We start from the raw sequence: 22,647 nt of genomic DNA on the forward strand, positions 1-22,647 counted from the left end.
TGCTGTGGTCTAGTCTAGTCATCAACAAAAAATGAACGGATTGCAAAAAAAAAAGAATGGATTTGGCGTGACATTTCTTGAGTGTGCGTGAGAGCGTGAGATTGGTGCTGAAAGCGTGAGTGTCACGCCAGATGCGTGAGAGTTGGCAACCCTGGCTAACGTTAGTTATCTACAAATCTCCTCCAAGTGACAATCATATACACAATGCTGGCAATGCTAAGAACAATTAGCATCCTCGTTTATCTTACTTACATTAAGTTGACTGTGTGGCTTAATCCACAGATGTGATGAAGCACTGTTTTGTTATGGTTTGCTAAGGAGTAACCCATTGCTTAAAATAGTGGAGAGCTGGGATGAGAACATTGTGTCAAATCTTCGCATTGTATCGCGGAGTGATTAATTATTAGCTGTGCAAAGTCTGAGTTGAAATGTCCAGGGATATTCCAACTCATGGAACGTCTCTCGGCCAATCAGAAACAAATAAATAGTTCCATAGACCCCAATTGTTGTATAATATCAAATTAATTATTTCAAACACACTGAATGTCTACCTATATGACTAGGCTATCTGATGACAATTTTGGATCATCATTCATTTAGTGTTGAGATGTTGTTCATTGAGTGAGATACAAAATAGCGGGGATAGCAAGAACAGACGAAACACGTATTAATTAAACGTAATTTACAAAGAGATCGTATGACACTGAAAGCTCATATTTTGTCACTAGCAAATAGCCTATATCCAGTGGTGGAATGTAACGAAGTACAAATACTTCGTTACTGTACTTAAGTAAATATTCCACGTATTTGTACTTTACTTAAGTAGAATTTATAGTGCATACTTTTGACTTTTACTTCGTTACATTTTACAGCAATTATCTGTACTTTTACTCCGCTACATTTCTACAACACCATCGTTCCTTTTTACGATACATTTTATGATCAGATTTCTTCTCTCTCTGACAAACACGTTTGTTTTACCAGGGGGCGGGGTTGCTACCACAGATTCTGGAGCGCTACGTGCCCAGCTTCTAAATCTTTGAAACATAAGCTTCTAGTCTAGACCAGGCAAAGCGTGAGCTTGTAGCCATCTGCATTCAATAGGCTATATTCACCAGACCCATGGCTACACTGGACATGCAACTGTGTTCTGTGCCTTTCTCTGTCTGTTATCTGCAGCGTTAGGGCCTCCTCTCCGATGAGATTGCTATCCGCGGATCAGCGAAGTTACAGGCTATGCCCATGCTTCTGTCACACGTCTGATCATTTGCGGCAAAAATGAATGGTAGACTATTATAGAACCGCTGGCCGAAAAAAAACGTAGCATTTTCCAGATTAGGAAATATTTCTTAATTGTGTGTGATCAAATAAAGAGGCATAGCCTACAATTGGGGGGGGGGCATTACGATCCACCCAACGTTTCCTGGTCTACCCCGTTAAACTTCAGGCTCTCGTGTTTTGCTGAATGATATACTCAGCAGATCACCCTAGTAGATAACCAGAATTACAGTCTCTAGAATTGTAGGTCAGAATGTAAACTGGGCCACAGATGGTAAGCACAATTGCATTAGCTTAAAACTATCTAGTCGAATATAGCCTAACCTAAAACTAGCTTAACCCATTTACTCCTGAAATGCCTGCTAAAAACGCCTATAGAATCCTATGGCATTCTAGACTAAATGACCTTATTTCCTGAGGGTTTTCTGAAAGCATACTAAAAATTGTCAACGTCTACCAAAATGTAATATCTAAGCCTCTGTAGCACCTAGAAACATGAAATAAAAAGCATGCTGCGCTACGCAGCATCCAGCGGGAGGGTCAATGTTGCGCTACGCAGCATCCAGCAGGAGGGTCAATGTTGCGTCATGCAGCATCCAGCACGAATGTGTTAATTAAAATGCCACAGCCCATACTATTTTTTCTTTTAGAATATAGATATTAAGAGAATAAATCATTATGCAAATACTTTTACTTTTAATACTTAAAGTACATTTAAAAGCAGGTACTTTTTACTTTTACTTAAGTAGGGTTGTCATTGTGGTACTTTTACTTTTACTAAAGTAAATATTTCTCTGTGTATTTGTACTTTTACTTAAGTACTGAGATTCAGTACTTCCTCCACCACTGCCTATATCGGTCCTTTGTCAAATACAGTTGCATTATAAGCCCTGACCAAAACCGTTCAGGAATTATTTAGGCTATGCAAAAGTGGAACGTGCTTAATGTTGCATTCTCCCTCCTTTTCGGCACGAATAAAACAGCATGAGAGAGCATGAACCATATTGTTTCTCCCGTTTTGTATTTGCCAAATTTGACAGCAGTCTACATTCAAATCTTAGCCTACTTCCAGGCGCACGGGAACATATTTTTGACCAGGGGTGCTGAATAACAAAATAATTATGGACGTCCGATGATTTCTCCCCCAGCATATGATTCGAATTTAGACAGCTAAATACGCCATTTCAGCGCCGTGTATGAGTAGGTCTAAGAGTGAGAAGTTTTATAATGCCCTGGGCAGCCACATTCCACTGCAACTATGCGCAGCACTTGCCACTCCGACTCATCAATAAAAACTGTGCGCGCACACACCAGTCCCATAGAAGCGCACTTGACTTTACATCATTAACCTATTTCAGTATATAGCCAGAGAATGTCCGTAGACGGCCTCTGATATAGCCTAGTCTAAGGTAAATTCCTTTTCTGACTTCTTTCTCTTTATCGCCATGGCATTTAGAATAAAGAATAACGTTCGCGAACTGTTCTGGTTTTGTTGCCAGCATAAAAACAAGCTTACCATCGGCCTATACGCAAATTTTAAACACAAGGGATGCATTGAACGATGACGAAGTCGGACATATAGGCATAGTTCATATTGGAAAAAAAGTTATACAATTTGGAACTCTAGATTTTCCCCACCGCAGTCTTTTAATGCCATCTAATCATAACGTGCGCAGTCTGCGCCATACTTAAGCCCAAATCACACCCAAGATTCGCGACGAGATGAGCAGCAATTTGATGCAACATTCTAAAACCTACTGTGACCAGACATGGTGAATGTTTTGCGACGGCTTGCAACGACGTGCAACATCTAATTATGACCGCCGCGCAGCGAAGCGGCGGTCATATAGGTTTAGTCAGAATTTTTTTTTTTTTTTCTTTTTCGCATGCCCAAATTTCTGTCAATGATTCCCGGGACACTGAAAGACCGGGGTACACGAAACTTGGTGGGCTTGTAACCCCACATGGATAGCATGGAACCATCGTTTTTCGTTTTGATCTGTAGCCCCCCCGCTGGACTGGCCCCCCCGAAAGGAGGGTAGGGCAGACACAGTTTTCTGTGAATATCTCGAGAACCGTAGGGTTTAGGAGGACCATTTTTTTTTGTATGTTGATCTCAAGGGGCCATGTCAACCCATTCCATAACCACTCATTTCATGTATAGCGCCACCTAGTTAAACACAAAAAAGTAAAAATTAGGTTTTGTAATCGCAGGTATCTGTGACCTAACATAGTCAAAACTGCACGAAATGCATGCCACGTTTTGTTTACTTTCGTTCATGGGGGGCCTTACAATAAAATAATGTATGTGTACATTTAGTGACGTACACCAACAAGGATTCCCGGGACACTGAAAGACCGGGGTACACGAAACTTGGTGGGCTTGTAACCCCACATGGATAGCATGGAACCATCGTTTTTCGTTTTGATCTGTAGCCCCCCCGCTGGACTGGCCCCCCCGAAAGGAGGGTAGGGCAGACACAGTTCTCTGTAAATATCTTGAGAACTGTAGGGACTAGGAGGACCATTTTTTTCCGTATGTTTGCCTCCAGGGGTCATGTTAACCCATTTCATGTGCACACATGTGCACAAACAGATACACACACACACATTCACAGTAATCATGCGTATGACACATAGTCACACAGTAGACATGTACGCTTGCATGCACAGGCACATACGCAGGCACACACACAAGCACACACACACACACACACACACACACACACACACACACACACACACACACACACACACACACACACACAACATAAACATGTACATGCACACATGCACACAATTCAAGAATTTCTCAGAATTATGAACAGGCAAGATGGAGGTGGGGTTGTATAAAGTGAATTTTACATGTGAAATCTATGAACTAATCATGTTTTGGTACTTGTTGTCTAGCAGATATCAGTGAGAATTGAGTGTGGATAATGCAATTTAGTGAGACAGTTAGAATTATATAGGCCTTTCAGCGTGATTTATTTTTGTGGAAAAATGTGCTGGACTGGGCGGCGGTCATATTTTGTACCGCTCTGCGGTACATCTAGTTCACACTGCTGTAACCTCCTTTCTGTAACGGTTTTGTGTCATTGCGAATCTTTAAACAGACCATCTGACAGGTTTTAGAAGATCAAATACAACCCGAAACTAAAAAACAGACCAGGCCTCTACTGGAGACCGGCCTTTAACCCTAACCTGTAGCCACGCCAGGCGTTTAAAAGAGACATGCGTCTCGTAGGGACTCGGCGATTATTTGAAGTTTTACGGTATTTGGACCAGGGCCATATTCACAGACCATTTTATCTTACCACTAGGAGTACTCCTAAATCACACTAAAAGATTTTAGCTAGGAGTCGTCTCTTAAGTTAATCACAAAGCCTTTCAGACCTACTGTACTCTTAGTAAGGAAAAATGACAACTCCTAAACTAAGAAAATGAGGACAACATTTTAATTTGAAACAATACCTTTAATTTACATGTTGACAATGAGTTTTGGTTGTTGTTGGTGGCTTTATTGCCCTTTTGCCTTAGTTATGCCTACATTGTAAAATTGTTCCCTCACGATTGGAATCTCCTGTAGCCGCGTAAGCATTTCAAAACATTGCAACGTGAAATGCCACAAAAAGCGGTTTGTGAATAGGTCTTAGTGAGTTAGGAGTCCTCTCGGCTTGCATATGCGGCTACAGGAGCTTCCAATTGTGAGGGAACAATTTTGCGTTGTAGGCATAAAAGGGATGCAATAACGCCACCAACAACAACCAAAACTACTCATTGTTAACATGTAAATTAAATGTAACGTTTCATTGTGAATCAAATTAAAATGTTCTCCTCTTTGCAAATGTAGGCATATGGTGACAGATTAATTTAATAATGTTGCAAAGATACTGCATCAATCCGTATGTTTCATTAGGCTACTAGGCTATTTGTTTTGCCTTACTCTTTATTCATTTACACTAGGCTTTTTTATTCAGTTATTCATCATCTTCCTTCCTTCGCACTACTTGTGTAGCGCACGCATTCTCAGACCTGTCACCTGTCACTCATCATCGTAAGGGAGGTGTTTGGAATCCTTCCCACATTACAATCATCTGCCAATCAAGGTGGTCACTTCAGTCAAGCTTGTGCATGAGTAATGACGTCATCCATAGCAACGAAGACTCACTCTTAGTTTAGGAGTTGTCATTTTTTCTTTTAAGGGAAAACTCCTAGCTAAAATCTTTTGCAATTTAGGAATACTCCTAGTAGTAAGATAAAAGGCTTTGTGAATACGGCCCCAGATGACAAAATTGGTCATCACCAGAACAGTAGCTTTTACAACCTGGATGATGTTCCCCCTACTTTAGTCTTTTAAAAAATCTCTTCCAAATCTTTGCAAATCTTTCCAAAGTCTGTCAGGGCTTTAGTTCACAGACCAACAGATTTCACATGACTAACCTCAGTGTGTCCAGTCTGCAGTTAGTGTGCTTCAGTCCAGCAGACAGCAGCTCCACTCCAGAATCCTCTAGGGGATTATCGCTCAGGTCCAAGTCTCTCAGCAGTGAGTTTTCTGACTGGAGAACTGATGATATTTCCTTACAGGAATCTCCACTGAGACCACAGTCCTCCAGTCTACAATGAGAGGACAAATATAGCCTTGTTGTTCCAACTCCATGTTACATAAGTTCACTTTACATTTCACTTTATGGATGCAGTTTGTAGTTTTGCTTGCAGTGAGTTTGTTTAAACAATTTCCATAGAATAAAACTGAAGGTCAAAACTAGTGCTGTCAGTTAAATGTGTTATTAACGGCGTTAACGCAAACCCATTTTAACGTCAATTTTTTTATCAGGATTAATGTTCATTTTGGCCTATCAAACTTTGTAGTTGTTCACATGCTGTTGCAACAACTACTAACATTAGAAAAACTACAACACCAGATCTAGCTAGATCGGAAACAAAACAACAGGCACACTTGTTTGGGCTTGCGATCTGGCGATTAAGGGTAGTAGGCTATTTATCGCGTGCCGCCAAAATATTTTTTAATTTACACCGTCGCTTGTTCTGTTAGGCCTATCAACAATCCTCTTTGGCTGCTACTATTTTGACCCTTTGATGCACCGTTTCTTGACCTCAAACACAGACACTTCCTAGCAAAGATTCTAAGAACATTGCTTCCTAGTAGGCTTCTGCCTAGTCCTCCTCCTGTAGTCATGGAGATAATAAACACCAACGCAGTTCTGAACGTCCGGTCAGCTGAATGATGCTTTTAAGTGCTGTGGACACCGATGCCGACATGAGTGTGATGCAATTTGCTTTCAACATTCCATTAGATTCAATTTTTCTCAATACAACTCCGCACACCAGCATCGCACTTTGATGGTGTGTAAATCACAATTCAGTTCTATTTGGTTGGTGCCGCGCCACTAAAATCTATTGTTCATCCAGTGTTTGCCTGTTAAAACTTCAGCGCTGATGCATGTGGCAAGTGACAGTGCACCATATGAAATAGCAGTGCACTCATGTTGGCGCTGGTGTCGGCTTAGTCGACATGGAATTAAAATGTCACCGAAGCACTTCAAGTTTAAGCTTTAATCTAAACATTGTTTACTCTCACTCTGTTACACATGAACTGAACATAGAGATGGGCCTATGACTAGGCTATTTCTGTTTGTTATGCACTTTATTTAAATGTGCTCTAAGCCTAGGCTACATTTTGCACACTGCATATTTCTCAATATGAAAAGTTCCTTATTTTCAACTGAACTCAAAGACAATGAATATAGGCTATATGGAGTATTTTCTGATTATTATGCCCTTTATTATGTGTGTACATTTTGTGCATGCACGTCTGCTGTAGCATTTATTTTCAGTTTATATCGGCTATATTTCTGAAGAATACATTGTGTTGCCTCAGGTCTGGTGCACATCTTTTGGAATAATCAAATAGACCTACGTCTTAAAGTTAAGTTAATAAAGTAACTTGCTTTGCTTTCATTTGAATCCCAATCAAGATACACTGGTAATATTGGCTTTATATTGTTAATATGGACTTCTGGAAAGTTCAGAAATGCAAAATCATAGAATTTTAATCATGTGATAAAATATGTGATTAATCGTGATTAACTATAGAAATTCAGCGATTAATCACGATCAAAATCAAATTTAATTGTTTGATAGCCCTAGTCAAAACGATGAGCACATTCCAAGTGTCTACCTGAAGGTGGACAAGAGAATGCCAAGAGTGTGAAAAGCTGCCATCACAGCAAAAAAGTGGCAGCTTTTTGTGCTTAGTACATAATCTTGTGTGTGACGTTTCATAGTTTTGATCCTTCAGTTTTGTTCTACTACTGTATGTAAAGACGAAGCCACAATTGAGTAGGCGTGTCTCTTCTTTGTTGTTATGAAAGCTCATGAATGTAGCTCTGCTAAAGTCTCCAGAGCCACTAAGCGTTTATATCACCCCCTCGTATTCAAAGTCTATTCAACAACTTCAGGTTGGTCAGAATTCAGCACTGACACCCATGACTGATACCATCACACACATTCTGTGATAAGTCACTCGGCACACAGGCTTCACACATGCACTCCAGTGCTGTCCTGCGCATGGATGTGCATTGATGGTCTCTTCTCAGCATACACACAACATCACATGAAAACGTCAATATTTGTCTTGTATGTGTTTTTAACGCCTGCCTGCAACCCAGTTTCCCTTAGTGGAATGATAAATTTGACTTGACTTGAACATCATTAACAATAGAAATAGTCACGACTAACCTCAGTGTCTCCAGTCTGATGCATTGCATTTCAAATATACAGCACACACACATCACTGGATGTGAGATTAAATATCAAATTCAGATGACAAAATTGGTCATCACCAGAACAATCGCTTTTACAATCTGGATGATGTTCCTCATGTCTTATAGCGGCCTTACATTGTACAATTTTGGTCTGTTTTCACAGTCGGCTACTAAATTTCCAAAGTCGGACAGAAATCATGGGAGTTGTACTGCAATCGCGGCACGCTCCCGTCAACTAGATCGTTAAGTGTAAGGTGCCAATCTTAGCGGTTTTAAGTCAGTCGGAGTCAGTCTTTTTCTAGTTTTGCCGTTACGACAATATCAAACATGTCTTTTGAGTCGTGGTTTATGCAAATAGTGACGTGAACAATATGAAAACCAATAGTGACCTCTCTTCAACACCAAACAGGAAGGGGCAAAGTAGGCGACAGATGTAGCCTATATGATTATTTGTTATTCTTATAATATTTGTAATTTCTTATACATATTTAGTCAGCTCTTCCACGTGACAGAACAACTCTATATCGGTTAGGGATGTCACACATGAATTAATGCTGCAGAAACACGAAAATATGACTGAGTTTAGTAGGCTATCATTTCAGTTCCAGCTTATCTATTGCACAATGGGTAATAATTTAAAGGAATCTAGTTGCAGTCTTGTAAATAGTGACCCTGCAAGATCCCTAGTCATTGCAAAATCATAGTCTGCGACTTAAAGCTCTACTACTTGTTTTTAGATGTGAGAGGGTCTGAGACTGTAGTCTTTCAAAAATCTTTTCCAAATCTTTGCAAATCTTTCCAAAGCCTGTCAGTGTAAATATAAGGAGGGCTTAAGTTGACCATATCACAGAGCAACTGATTTCACATGACTAACCTCAATTTCTCCAGTCTGCAGTTAGTGTGCTTCAGTCCAGCAGACAGCAGCTCCACTCCAGAATCCTTTAGTAGATTAGATCTCAGGTCCAACTCTCTCAGCAGTGAGTTTTCTGACTGGAGAGCTGATGATATTTCCTTACAGGAATCTCCACTGAGACCACACTGTTTCAGTCTACAATGAGAGGACAAATATAAGGCATCGTTATTCCAACTCCATGTTACATTGGTTTACTTTACTGTTGTTTGTAGTTTTGCAATGTACACTGGTACAAAATACAGTACAAATATACCCGGACAGTGAAAGGTTTAGGCACGCCGAGTCAGTTATGATTTTTTTTCTTACATTTTCATATTGCAGATAGAATTCACAGAATTCACATTTCATAAAACTGGTGATCAAAAATATGAGAGAACACACATTCCAGGTATCTAACTGAAGTTGGGACAAGAAAATACCAAGAGTGTGAAAAGCTGCTATCATAGCAAAAGGTGGCAAAACATTTTGCTTTGTTTACACTTTTTGTGCTAACTATAAAATCCCATGTGAGATATTTCGTAGTTTTGACCCTTCAGTTGTGGTCTACTATGTAAAAATGAACCAACAATTTAGTAGACGTGTCCAAACATTGACATAGTGTTACATGAGATTGCTTTCAGTTTAAAGATACAGTTTGTTGTTTTAAGCTACAGCTCTCATGGTGTGATCTCCTTCTCTGTTGCTATGAAAGATCATGAATGTAGCTCTGCTTAAGTCTCCAGTACCACAAAGTGTTTAAATATCACGAATCATTTTCAAAGTCTATTCAACAACTCTAGGTTATTCAGAATTTAGCTGCCAGCTTTTAACTAAGACCCAGAGGTGTGATCACATCACTCCAGGTTTAGTCTCACTGCAGTGGCTCCCAGTATGCTTAGACTTCAAGATTCTTCTAATTCTTTAAATCGAAATCAATTGAAATTACATCTCAATCTTGAACTTCAAACTCAAAGGTAGAATCAACGATGTAGCCACATCCCCAATGTCACGTCCAGCACACACACACACAGAAACACACACACATATACCACAAACACACATATGCTAAACTACGTAGTCAACACTCTAATTTTAGGCTGCAGCCAGTTAAAAAGCCAGTTAAAAAATACACATCAACACAATAGCCTACCTTAGAGCACTAGAGGATTACAATATAATATATAATATAATATATATATATAATATAATATAATATATAGTTGGCTAGCTTATCATAGTCTACTGATTGGACTGTTCAGTTTCTCCATGTGTGTTTAAATGTCAAGGTAATACTCGTTCTCCTTGGGACAGGCCATTTTGAGAAACATTGGTATTGAGATGATCAGTTAACTTGAATGCAAGAGTTTTAAACAAATATGTGCAGCAAGCTAATGCGCTAAGCGAATTTAATAGTAATTCAGCTAGTCGTCTTAGATAGATAGATAGATACTTTATTGATCCCCAAGGGGAAATTCAGTCTTCTATGCGTCCTTGCTTTCACGACTGTGAATGTTTTATTTGGATCGTGTTGGCTGAGTCACGCATATTATATATTGTTTTTTTCAGAGTCTAGGCTATCCAGATCTGCCATCATTTCATGTAATAGTACTAGCATTGATTTTATTTTGATTTTAAAAAATAAAAACATTATGTGGCCTGTAATTGGTTTTTTGGCTTTTAAAATACACTTTGGAACTACTCAGCCCCTGTGTGCGATCTCCCCTTTCTTCACTTGAGTATTACGTTTTTTGGAGACTATACGCACCGGGCGACACCTCAATACTAGACAAAAGGCACAGACGCCACACTTCATCTTCGATTTTTAAAGAATTAAAATATAGAAAAGTATTATAAAAGTCCTTATATTTTGACATGTATCTCACTACAGCAAGCTCATAGCTCTACATGCATTTCATGTGTGTGTAGGGCAGACTGTCCTGAATCTGGCAATATCATTGCCATGGTGGAAGGATTCTCTGGGGCTGAGAAATGTACAGACATATGTGGTGTGCGCCTTACAGAAATAAATGCCATTTTTTTATTTAGTGATTAAAAATGACCTTTCTGCGCTCCATATCTATTATTTTGCTGTCACTTCATCTGTTTTATAACCCAGAAGGATGTATCAAATGATAGCTCTGTGTCTCATCTTTCATCTGACATGCGTGGAATATCTATCCGATCACAGGTCCGCGAGTAATTCAAACGAGAGTAATGGGTGTGCAGCGTTGGTTTTTGTACATGACGTTATTATTTTGCAGTCACTTCGTCTGTTTTCATAAGCCAGAAGGATCAACATACTTGGTACCAATGGATAGCCCTGTGTCTCCTCTTTCATCTGATATGCTTGCTATATCTATGCGTTCACGGGTTCACGAGTAATTCAAACGAGATTAATGAGTGCGCAAGTGAATGCACTGAAGTACAGACTGTCAATATGATGCAATTTGATTTAATTTCATGATTTTTTAAAATTTTTCATACTTTAACATACAGACAAGTATGTGGTCTCGTTGGAAAGCCTTATAACACACACACATACATTCTTAAATTAAAATGTGTGTTCTTCTCTGTTTTTGTCACACACACACACACACACACACTGAACAAATGTGCCGTGGCCCACTGGTTGGCACTCTGGACTTGTAACCGGAGGGTTGCCGGTTCGAGCCCCGACCAGTGGGCCGCGGCTGAAGTGCCCTTGAGCAAGGCACCTAACCCCTCACTGCTCCCCGAGCGCCGCCATTGTAGCAGGCAGCTCACTGCGCCGGGATTAGTGTGTGCTTCACCTCACTGTGTGTTCACTGTGTGCTGTTTGTGTTTCACTAATTCACGATTGGGTTAAATGCAGAGACCAAATTTCCCTCACGGGATCAAAAAAGTATATATACTTATACTATACTTAAATACAGACAAACACAGCGTGTTACTTACAGAGCTGAAGTGACTGCTGGCAGCACCTTCTGAAGAACTTCATCTGGACTGAGTAGTTCACTCTGATCTTCCTCTGGTGTCTTTATGTACTTCTGCAGGTCAAACTCAGCCAGCTGCGCCTTTGACATCTTAAACTCAAATGTCTTAGTCTTCCACTGTCCTGGTAAGAGTGTCTCTACATTCAGAGTTTCTAAGAGGATTTTGTGCTCCACTACAGCATGGTGATTCAGCTCATTCAGACCGTAGAACAGGTTGATCCTTTTGTCTGAGCTCTTCTTATCTCTGATCTTCTGTTTGACATACTGCACTGTTTGCTCTGAGCTATCTGATTGGCTGCTACTCTGTGGCAGTAGGTGCTTTAAGAGATTCTGATTGGACTCCAGTGAGAGGCCCAGAAGGAAGCGGAGGAAAAGGTCCAGGTGTCCATTCTTACTCTGTATGGCCAGGTCCACTGCAGTCTTGTGTAGGTCATGAAGTGTTGCAGCTCTGAACAGAGCAGAGAGCTTAGAGGTCTGCTGTTGGTCAGGTATGTTTCTCTGTCTGTTGCTGAAGCAGAGGAACACATACAGAGCTGCAAGAAACTCCTGGATGCTCAGATGCACGAAGCTGAACAACTTCCCCTGGTACAGCCCAGACTCCTCTCTGAAGATCTGAGTACACACTCCTGAGTACACTGATGCTTCTGTGACATCAATGCCACATTCTCTCAGGTCTTCCTCATAGAAGATCAGATTGTCCTTCTCCAGCTGTTGGAAAGCCAGTTTCCCCAGTTTGAAAATCACCTCTTCATCTGTCTCTTTTCTCTCTGTGTACTTGACATTTTTTATGCCAGTCTGAATGACCAGGAAGTGTGTGTACATTTGAGTCAGAGTCCGTGGCATTTCTACTTTGTCTGATTTTTTTGATGTTTTCTCTACAACAGTGGCTGAAATCCAGCAGAAGATTGGAATGTGGCACATGATGTAGAGGCTCCTGGATGTCTTCAGGTGTGTGATGGTTCTGCTGGCCAGGTTCTCATCACTCATTTTCTTCCTGAAGTACTCCTCTTTCTGTGGGTTGTTGAATCCCCTTATTTCTGTCACCTGGTCCACACACTCAGGAGGGATCTGATTGGCTGCTGCTGGTCGGGTGGTGATCCAGAGGAGAGCAGAAGGAAGCAGATTTCCCTCGATGAGGTTTGTCAGCAGCACGTCCACTGAGGCTGGCTCTGTCACATCACAACACCTCGGGTTGGAGAGGAAATCTAGAGGAAGTCGACACTCATCCAGACCATCAACAATGAACATGACTCTGTGCTCTGAACTGGTGAAGACTCTAGGATCTTTGATTTCAGGAAAGAAGTGCTGAATAAGATTCAGCAGACTGAGTTTCTTCTCCTTCATCAGGTTCAGCTCCCGGAAAGGAAGAGGAAATATGAAGTGGACATCTTGATTGGCTTTTCCTTCCGCCCAATCCAGAATTAACTTCTGCACTGACACTGTTTTTCCAATGCCAGCCACTCCCTTTGTCAGCGCTGTTCTAATGGGTTTGTCTTTGTCAGATAAGGGTTTAAAGATGTCACTGCATTTGACGGGTGTGTTTTGTGCTGCTTCTCTCCAGGATACCCTCTCTATCTGTGTGAGCTCATGTTCATATCTAACCCACCGTTTTGGTTGTCCATATAAGGGTTTAAAGATGTCACTGCATTTGATGGGTGTATCTTGTGCTGCTTCTCTCCAGGATGCCCTCTCTATCTGTCCGACCTCATGCTCATCATTGACCTCTCCTCTTCCCCCCTCTATAATGTAGATGTCTGTGTAGATCTCATGGAATCTGGTTTCTCCCTGCCGAGTGGTTCCCTCAAACAGACACTGAAACGTCTTCTGCAGGTGAGATTTGTGGAACTGCTGAAATCTGTGTGCAAAAACCAAAACACACGATTTAAGATTAAATCAAACCATTCAGAAACACAAGCATACACACACATATGTACTTTAGTGAGCCAGTGTGATTGTAATGTGGGTAGACCCCACACATTTACACATTCACACTAGTGCTGTCACGATACCTCTTTGATACTTTAAAAAATGTATTTGATTTGGGGGCCCCACCACCTTGACATCATCATCAGTAATATTGAATAAACTGTAGTGTGATCATTCACACCAGTGGCCATCCCAGATTCTGCTTGATTCTCTCCACACAAACACACATGGAAAATTATGGCTTATGTCATATTTCATATATTCTGCATAATTACTAGTAAATATATTTAGCAATTTGAAAACTATAACTATTTTAAAACTATTACACTTAGGCATATCTTTAATGTGGTGTTCTAGGTCTAATTGAGTGCACATTGGTGATGTGTAGGTGTAATTGAGTGCCTGTCACTTTGAGATACGTGAGAGTAATTGGCCTTGTTAGTGAATAAAAGTTGCACATAGCGCATAAGGATATGTGGATGAATACTTTTTGAATACTATGGATATGGATTTTCAAAAAATGTACAAGTCGAAGAAAATCTTTCTGGGATCATAGAAGAGATAAGATAAGAGATAAGTCTCGCAATGTTCATTAATGATTTTAGCGAGCACTATTGTCAAACGTGACCTGAGCTAGCGGGATAGTTAGCAAGGATCTCTCTTCAGATGTAAAAGTTTGCAATGGTTGCTTAGCCTATTTCTAAATTACATTAAACCCAAATAGTAGGCCTAAATGACCAAAATCACCAATTGGTGAGACATTTTAATGTGTGCATGCTATGATTTCTGGGTTTTAATGATTATTTAGGCTGTTCATATATTTTTTGGTTATGCTAAATCTTCAGTAGATGTTGTCTAGATGCGTAGACTTATTTATTGGCTGTATTAGCTTGTTTCTGTGGGTATCCTGAAACACACCTGTGCTGCAATAATGCATTGGCTTGATCCAATTACAGGAGTGCAATCAGGCCCTATTTAAACCCATGCCTGTAGGTGCTTGGGGGAGAGAGCTGCAATTTGAATAGGCGTAAGTCTTGAGAGCTCGTCTGTGTAGCCCAAGTGACTAGCTGTGTAGTCCATTGCGCTCATCTTTTTATTCGGATATTTTTGTATATTGTATTGTTTTGACTATCAAGTCTTTTGTTTTTATTTCTTTATTGAGACGTATTTTATTTCTCCTTAGTGCTTTATTCACATTAACTTACGTTATCATTGCCTTATGTTGGCCTTATTTGGGGAATTAATAAAATCCCATCTTCCACCTTGAATCTCTGAAAGCTGTTCCATCTACCTCACAACCGCCCGACACATCTACCCTTAACACGGCCCCCCCAACCGCCCCACATATACACAACATGTGTCACAGATGTGCACATACACACTCACACACACCCCTAACACAGTATTTTCTTAACAGCATATGTTCCTTATTTCCTAAGAGTGTGGTTGTGTGTGTGTGCGCGCGCACATGCGTGTGTGTGTGTGTGTGTGTGTGTGTGTGTGTGTGTCTACAGGTCTGTGAGTAGGTGGTAGGTGTGTGTGTATGTGTGTGTGTGTGTGTGTATGTGTGTTTGTACGTGTGTATGTGTGCAGGGGTGGGTAGTAACACGCTACAAGTAACACACATGAGAAAAGTATTTTTTTTTCATGGAACAGCAACTTTCCATATTCCTTTTTCAAAATGGTACTCAAGTAAATTTTTGAGCCAGTCATCTATTCTTTACTCTGCTACATTTTCAATTGCTTTTCGTAACGAGTACAAGTATATTATCGGAGGAGAAAGTATCTCGAGGGATAAAAGCGCACTTCTCCTTCGGTGTACAACGGCGTAGGAGAAAAGAAACAGGGCTTCAGAATGCATTGCTACATTTCCCTGCTATTATAAAATTAATGACTGGCCTTCCGGAATGTAGAATTAATCACATCACGTTGTTGTACTACACAGAAGCAGGGCCGGATTAAACATTAGGGCAACAGGGGCACAGGACAAATAAGGGGCCCTGGGCACAGTCAAAATATTATGTTCGATCATGTTACAAAGGCAGTCCGCACTTCCCTAATCATATGCAGATTTGTGCAACCTGTTCGATCAAAATATTATGTTAAATCATGTCAGAAACAGTGTCTGTAGCTGTGTGCACAAATGCCGCCTGCTGTCAGCTTTGACACTGCACGGTTGAAACAGTTCATAACATCCAGACTAGGCTACTCGTCATGTCGAGATGTCATTTTAGCTAACGTAGCGGTTTCTTGAACACAATTGAGCAGTTAGTCCACACTTCAACAACCTACAAACATGAAATCTACTTCTGTCTAAACTTTTGAGACCCCGTTTACACGAGCATGTGTATTTTTATATACGAAGACATTTCCCTACGTTTGAGCCTTTCATTTAGACGCAAACGGAGAATTCGCCCCGTAAAATGGTTATCCAAAAAACTCCGGCCAAAGTGATTTTTTTGGAAAACTTTGTTTATGCGTTTGGTTGTAAACTGTGGTAAACGGAGTTTTGGGCAGCCAACGTCACAGTATGCGACAGAAGTACACCAAATGTGCGACCAATGTTTACATTTACATGTTCTCACGTGCGACTTCACATTTTGGGGCTGAGGTGATCATGGATGCGCTCAGAATAGCCATCGCGTTTATGTATCGACAACAACTTGCTTTACCGCTGCTATCCGAAGAAGAGAGTACACTTCCGTTTCTGGTGGCTCGGGCAACTTTTCAGGATTCTGATTGGGTAATGTGAGCTTGAGCTTATCGTTAGACTGCCACTGTGGTTTGGTGTGCTCATGACAGCATGTATGTACACAGGTTCGTGTAAACACATTTAAAAAAAAAAACGGTCTCGTGTAAATGCAGTTTTATTTGCAAACGTAGATGGCCAGATATTAGTTTAGGAAAATACCCTGCTTCGTGTAAATGTAGTCTGAGTGTAGCACAGTAAGCCCACACATAAATCTAAGCTGTGCTAACGTCAGAGGGCGGGATCAGACGTGACGAGCTCATTATAATATCGGAGCACCTCTCAGTTAATCAGACAACAACTGCAGTGCGTTGGGAGAGAGAAAGGAAGAACACATAGGCTACTATTGGCCAATCCTCTCCAATTCTTTAGAATTGGACTCTGGGCGTTTGGGAACAGCTGAGGGAGGAGGCTACTTGAAACTGCGAGTTTCGGTCGGTGTGAGGGAGCGGACTTTCAGTTGACTGTAATTAACACCCTTATGAACAATCTAAGCTGTGCTAACGTCAGAGGGCGGTCTATGCTGATTCATCATTAGTGAGACACGAGGACAGCTGCATGCAATTCCTGTTGAGTTCCTCAGCCCTCGTTTCAAGCCGTCCTCGTTTAAGACGGACGCGATCAAGACAAGCAAGCAAAGGCAAAAATGTGCCTTTCCACCATATCTGTTATCACCGGCCATCGCAGAAAACGGCATCATGCCAAAAGGGGCAGAAATCTGCTTAACCTCCAGCAACTTAAACGGCTCTCACCTACAGAAACCTCCTTCTCCATGGGCTTGTGGAACTGTCAATCCGCAGTCAACAAAACAGACTTCATAGTTGGCTATGCCAACCACCTTTTGTTGGAACTCCTTGCTCTCATTGAGACTTGGATCAAACCGGAGAACACTGCCACCCCGGCTGCACTCTCCACTAACTTTACCCTCTCCCACACCCCTCGCCCATCGGGACGAGGAGGAGGGACAGGCCTGCTAATCTCCAACAAATGGAAATTCACCCCGCTACTGCCTCCAAACAAATATGTCTCATTTGAATACCATGCCATTAGAGTAATCGCCCCAGCAAAACTCTACGTACTGGTCATCTACCGCCCTCCAGGCCAACTAGGCGACTTTATGGACGAACTTGACACTCTGCTGTCCTCCATCCCTGAGCATGACTGTCTGCTTCTCGTTCTCGGCGATATGAACATCATATCAGGCTCAGCGGACTTTTTGGCCCTGATCCACTCCTTTGACCTCAAACTGGTTCAAAGCCCACCTACTCACAAAGCTGGCAAAGAGCTTGACTTGATCCTCACTCGGAACTGCAGCACAGACACCCTCATGGTGACGCCTCTCCATCTTTCTGACCACTTCATCATCCAGTTCAACGTCAGCCTCCGGCTCCTCAGCCGATGGTCACGTTCCGCCGCAGCATCCGGAACCTGTCCCCAACGCACTTCTCCTCTGTGGTTGCCTCCGGTCTACCTCCACTCAACACCTTCTCCTCTCTGAAGGTTAATGAGGCCACAGGCTCGCTCTGCTCGACACTGAGCTCGTGTCTAGACGAGCTGTGCCCTCTTACCACAAGGCCAGCTCGATCCAAACACTCTCATCCATGGCTAAATGATACCCTCCGATCGCAGCGCACCAAACTCAGAGCCACGGAGAGGAAATGGCACAAATCCAAACTAACTGATGACTTCAAAAACTACCAGACACTCCTGACCTCCTTCTCAGCCAGCATCACTGCTGCTAAGACGGCTTTCTACAATGACAAAATCAACAGCGCTACAGACACTCGAAAGCTTTTCTCAACCTTCAAATCACTACTCAACCCTCAGCTGCCTCCTCCTCCATCCAGCCTTACTGCGGATACCCTCGCCTCATTTTTTACAAACAAAGTGGCGGCAATCAGCAGTCAATTCTCTACATGCCCACACAACGCATCTGACTCGGATACCACACTCCTACAACCTCTAGGGGCTGCTGGAACATCTTTTTCAGCATTCGCGCCTCTCTCCGAGAGTGAAGTATCTAGACTCCTGACATGTAGCCGTCCTACCCATAGACTGTATATATAGAACTGGACAGTGTGCCGTCAGTTAAGGGTGATGCGAGCGTTAGTCCAGAGCCCCCTGGTGGCTGGCTGCAGTACAATGTGTAACTCCGCCCATCCCCATGTATTTCAATGGCCAAGTAGCCAACTTTCCGTGTCACTTTTCTCTCCTAAAACTATTTTTGTATCAACAACTTTTTATTCGAAAAAATAGTTTTCAAGATGCTTCAATACACACAATTTTTCTTTTCTCGCTGAAATTATTTTTTTTAATGTTATATTAACAAATCTAAAAAGGGCGTGTTTACACCTATGATTGACAGCTGGCTGGCTGCAGACACGACGCTTTGTCCATTATGTTTTACCGTCTAGGCTGCAGACACTACCACGTCATCGCTCACTTATTTTAACGACACCTGATTTCGACACATAAATTAACCTAAATAAGTGTTGCTGTTATTATGATTAGGCTATATCTAATCACAGTCTGACTAAATACATATTGATAGTCATAGATTGTGTAGTTGTTTCTAAGAGACATCGTTGTTAGTTGTGACAGATTCTTTGTGAAAAAAGATGTGCTGTTCTTTCGTAGATGCTAAGTATATTAGCTCATAGCATGCTAGCTCATGCTTGCTAGCATTAGCCAGTTGATAGGTAAAGTAAAAGTGCTCTACTATATTGATCCTGACGTTAGCCATAGTCACCATCATTTACAGTCCTACTTGTTTCAAATAGTTTAACGTAACCAGTGATTGCCGCCATCATCGTTGCAACTTCATTTGAATACACTTAAGTCACTGGAGAAGGCGATGTTAAGTTTCATTAACGTTAACTCTTGCTTAGTTTTGCGAATGGCAATAAACGCCACCTAGCCTGCTAGGTCGACAACCTCGGTATGCCCATTTATGAATCAGCCCGACAAATAACGTTACTTGTGTTTTAGTGAACACATTATTGGACCATAGCTTAACGTGAGGAGGGATTCAAAGTTACAAATGGCCAATTTGCTTAGTAGCCTATGCTCAGAACAGCGGTAGGCCTATCTGAAATTGCATTAAGGTATCGTTGTTACCTGCGATTGCACTACTGGAGAAGCATTTTGCATTGGTATGATTTGATCAGGTCTTGCCAGTGATGTGTAAATCCTCCCGTAGACGTACATCATTTCAAAATAATACGTCTAAATTGAAAACAACTCATTGATAGGCTCTCTCAATATGTCTGTAATCGTATGCCTCTACCACAGGCTTGCTAGTCTTTCACCAGAGAGGGTGCTCCATTATAAATCAAAAATGTAATATTGCAGCCTTCATGTCAGCTGTAAAAATATGAGGACATGGACCTACTACATCAGGATACTCTGTAAACATTTTACACATAATCAGGAAGCTACTTTGCTGTTCAGTGTGTGATGTGTTTAAAGTGGTACTACGTTTAAATAAATATTTTTTATTCTTTGTTTCAAGTGCATAAGAAAATACCACATTATGATGATGATGGTTATGGTTACCCTTAACAAGTACAAAACAATATAATACTTAAAACAGGGATCAATCAATAGCCTAATGAAATAAACAATGAAAATGAGGGGGGAAAGCAAAAATAAATAATAATGCCCATTCAATCAATAATATAATAACAATAACATGGTAAGACTACATTAAGGAGAATATCAATAATAAACAATGTCAAATTAATCAACAGCCTATAATGAAAATAAAACAGTACTACTGCATACAAACCATAATGTATAAGTGCTTAAAAGACCAAAAACTATCACAAGAACGAAGAGCACTGGGCAACTCATTCCACCAACATGGAACCACTGAGGAAAAGAGTCTTGAATTTGACCTAGCGTTTAAGACTGGTCGACACAACAGACGCTCATCAGAAGACCGCAGTGGGCGGTTGGGGATGTATATCTTGATCATTGAATTAAAATAACAAGGAGCAGATCCAGTCAGTGTCCTATAGGCCAAAGTGAGAGATTTAAATGTAATTCTGGCTACTGTAGGGAGCCAATGGAGAGTAACTAGGAGAGGAGTTACGATGTGTCCTCTTTGGCTGATTGAAGACCAGTCATGTTGCAGCATTCTGAATGATATATCACACAAAATAAAAAAAATAAAAAAACATTCAATATTGATTTAGTATCAACCAATAATTATTCTGATATTAATATTCTTGTAACGTCTACATCTTTGTGTAGGCTACAGTTAAATACTAAGCAATGGCCTCTGACTTAAATACCAAGGCAGTTAAATGACCGTGGTATGGTATAGTCTACGTGATACACAGGACTACACAGTAAACCCATTTAAAAAGCATCATCTCAGTATACCCATTTAAAATAGGCAAGGATACATATTTAATAACATTTTGGGGTTGCTCACAGTATACCCACCACTACAACTAACTAACTAGACTACACCACTGGTTAAATGGCGCATTGCAATTTACAATTTGTGTGAGTTCAGGGGCATACAGAAAGTTGAAGTTTGGGTGACATCAATAAAGAAAATAGAAACAAAGGGATGTGTACAGCCTCAAGTATGAATGATGTCACATTAACAGAAGGTTCAGAGCAACGGCAGACCTTTCTTGGTGCCACGCAAGTTATTGAAAGTCATGTGTTTTCAGAACGTAGTGGTGCTGTGCCATGTCCCATGTATAAGGGGCTTCAGGTTGATCCAGTGACGGTGGGTGATGATGTCAGGGAGATGGATGTCAGGGGACTTGGAGAAAGAGGGAGGACATGCCACCTCAGACCACCCCAGCCAAACCACTTCACGTAGGCATTCCCTTACTTGCAGAGTAATGTAGACCATGGAGACCACCTTGCCGCCACCTCCAGTACATTCAGCCATCACCCATATCTTACCTGCAAAAAGGAAAGTTACAATAAAGTTAGTCAGACAATTTTACAACATTACAAAGCATCTAATCAGGCACTCAACACCACTAGTAATACCAATTAATTAAATATATGTGTGCAATAAACTTCACAGCCTACCTAATGTTAACTACACATTTAAATATGCGGTGTGAATGTTATTAACTTGCGTCAGCTTGAAAAATAACGTTATCAGTATGACTGATCATGGACGTTAGATGACAAACTAAGGTCTTTCTCAAATGTTCACCGATATCCCTGGGAAGTGACTGGTTCTTGGCATAGTGTTTAATGCAGGCGTTTCATTTATCGATCATTCACTTATGCGGTCTACAACTACCGACCTACCGATCTATTTTTTACAGTCTATGCTACCGACCTACCATCACAGAAGTAGCTCTAACAGAGGTGTCTGTCGTTAACGTTAGAAAAAATGCAACGCTGGCAAACTGGCTAGTAGTTACATTAACATGACAGGTTGATGAGGTCCATGCTTCACATTACGTTAACGTTAACTTGCGTTGCTTTATCACATCATACCGTTGCTTTATCACACACTGTACTGACTGTCTAGTGTTATAAATCCCCATGTACAGTCAATGGTTACTCCATGTTGAGATGGCATACATTGAGATATTTGAAAACAGCAACAACTACTAAAACCAAGTATATCATGCATCGACTGTTACGGGAGCTGTGTGCTAATCTTCACTTCAACGACTAACTTAGCCTCCCGTTAACGGTAACGTTAATGTAGCTGCTAACGTTAGCATGTAATTCGCTGTCCGTATTTCTGTTGTTAGCTCATTAGTATTCACCATACTAAATTGTCACAGTCTATAATCAACATAATACGCTCTCTTAGATGTATTTAAGAACACTAATAGACAAAAAAAACTTTTCAGTTGATACACTTACCAGACAAGAACAAACCGATTGTTGTTTGTACTGTTTAGCTAACTCACAGCCGCAAAATTCATCCAGCCAGCTAGCCTTCGGCGGCGAGTCGACCTGCGTTGTGGAAAGGAGAAGGGGGCGGGTTTCACTTGACAAGGGGCGTGTTTAACTCGCTGAGTGGCAACTGAGTGGGCGTGCCTGACCGCG

At 41.1% G+C, this 22,647-nt stretch overlaps 1 protein-coding gene across 1 annotated transcript in view; it reads right to left on the bottom strand.

Moving 5' to 3' along the window:
• LOC143121448 (protein NLRC3-like) overlaps window positions 1–22,647 on the bottom strand; it is a 69,941-nt gene that overhangs the window by 10,119 nt on the left and 37,175 nt on the right. The window contains exons 8-10 of the mRNA XM_076281815.1: window positions 11,893–13,785; window positions 8,941–9,114; window positions 5,722–5,895 (exon numbers count right to left, since the gene is read on the bottom strand). Coding sequence (XP_076137930.1) covers window positions 5,722–5,895; window positions 8,941–9,114; window positions 11,893–13,785 — 2,241 coding nt within the window. The remainder of the gene's footprint in view (window positions 1–5,721; window positions 5,896–8,940; window positions 9,115–11,892; window positions 13,786–22,647) is intronic.

The sequence above is a fragment of the Alosa pseudoharengus genome, unplaced genomic scaffold (assembly GCF_046254945.1).
Source record: "Alosa pseudoharengus isolate Yale_2024_CS ecotype anadromous, Long Island Sound unplaced genomic scaffold, YU_APseudo_1.1 YU_APseudo_1.1_scf_1, whole genome shotgun sequence".
NCBI lineage: Eukaryota > Metazoa > Chordata > Actinopteri > Clupeiformes > Clupeidae > Alosa > Alosa pseudoharengus.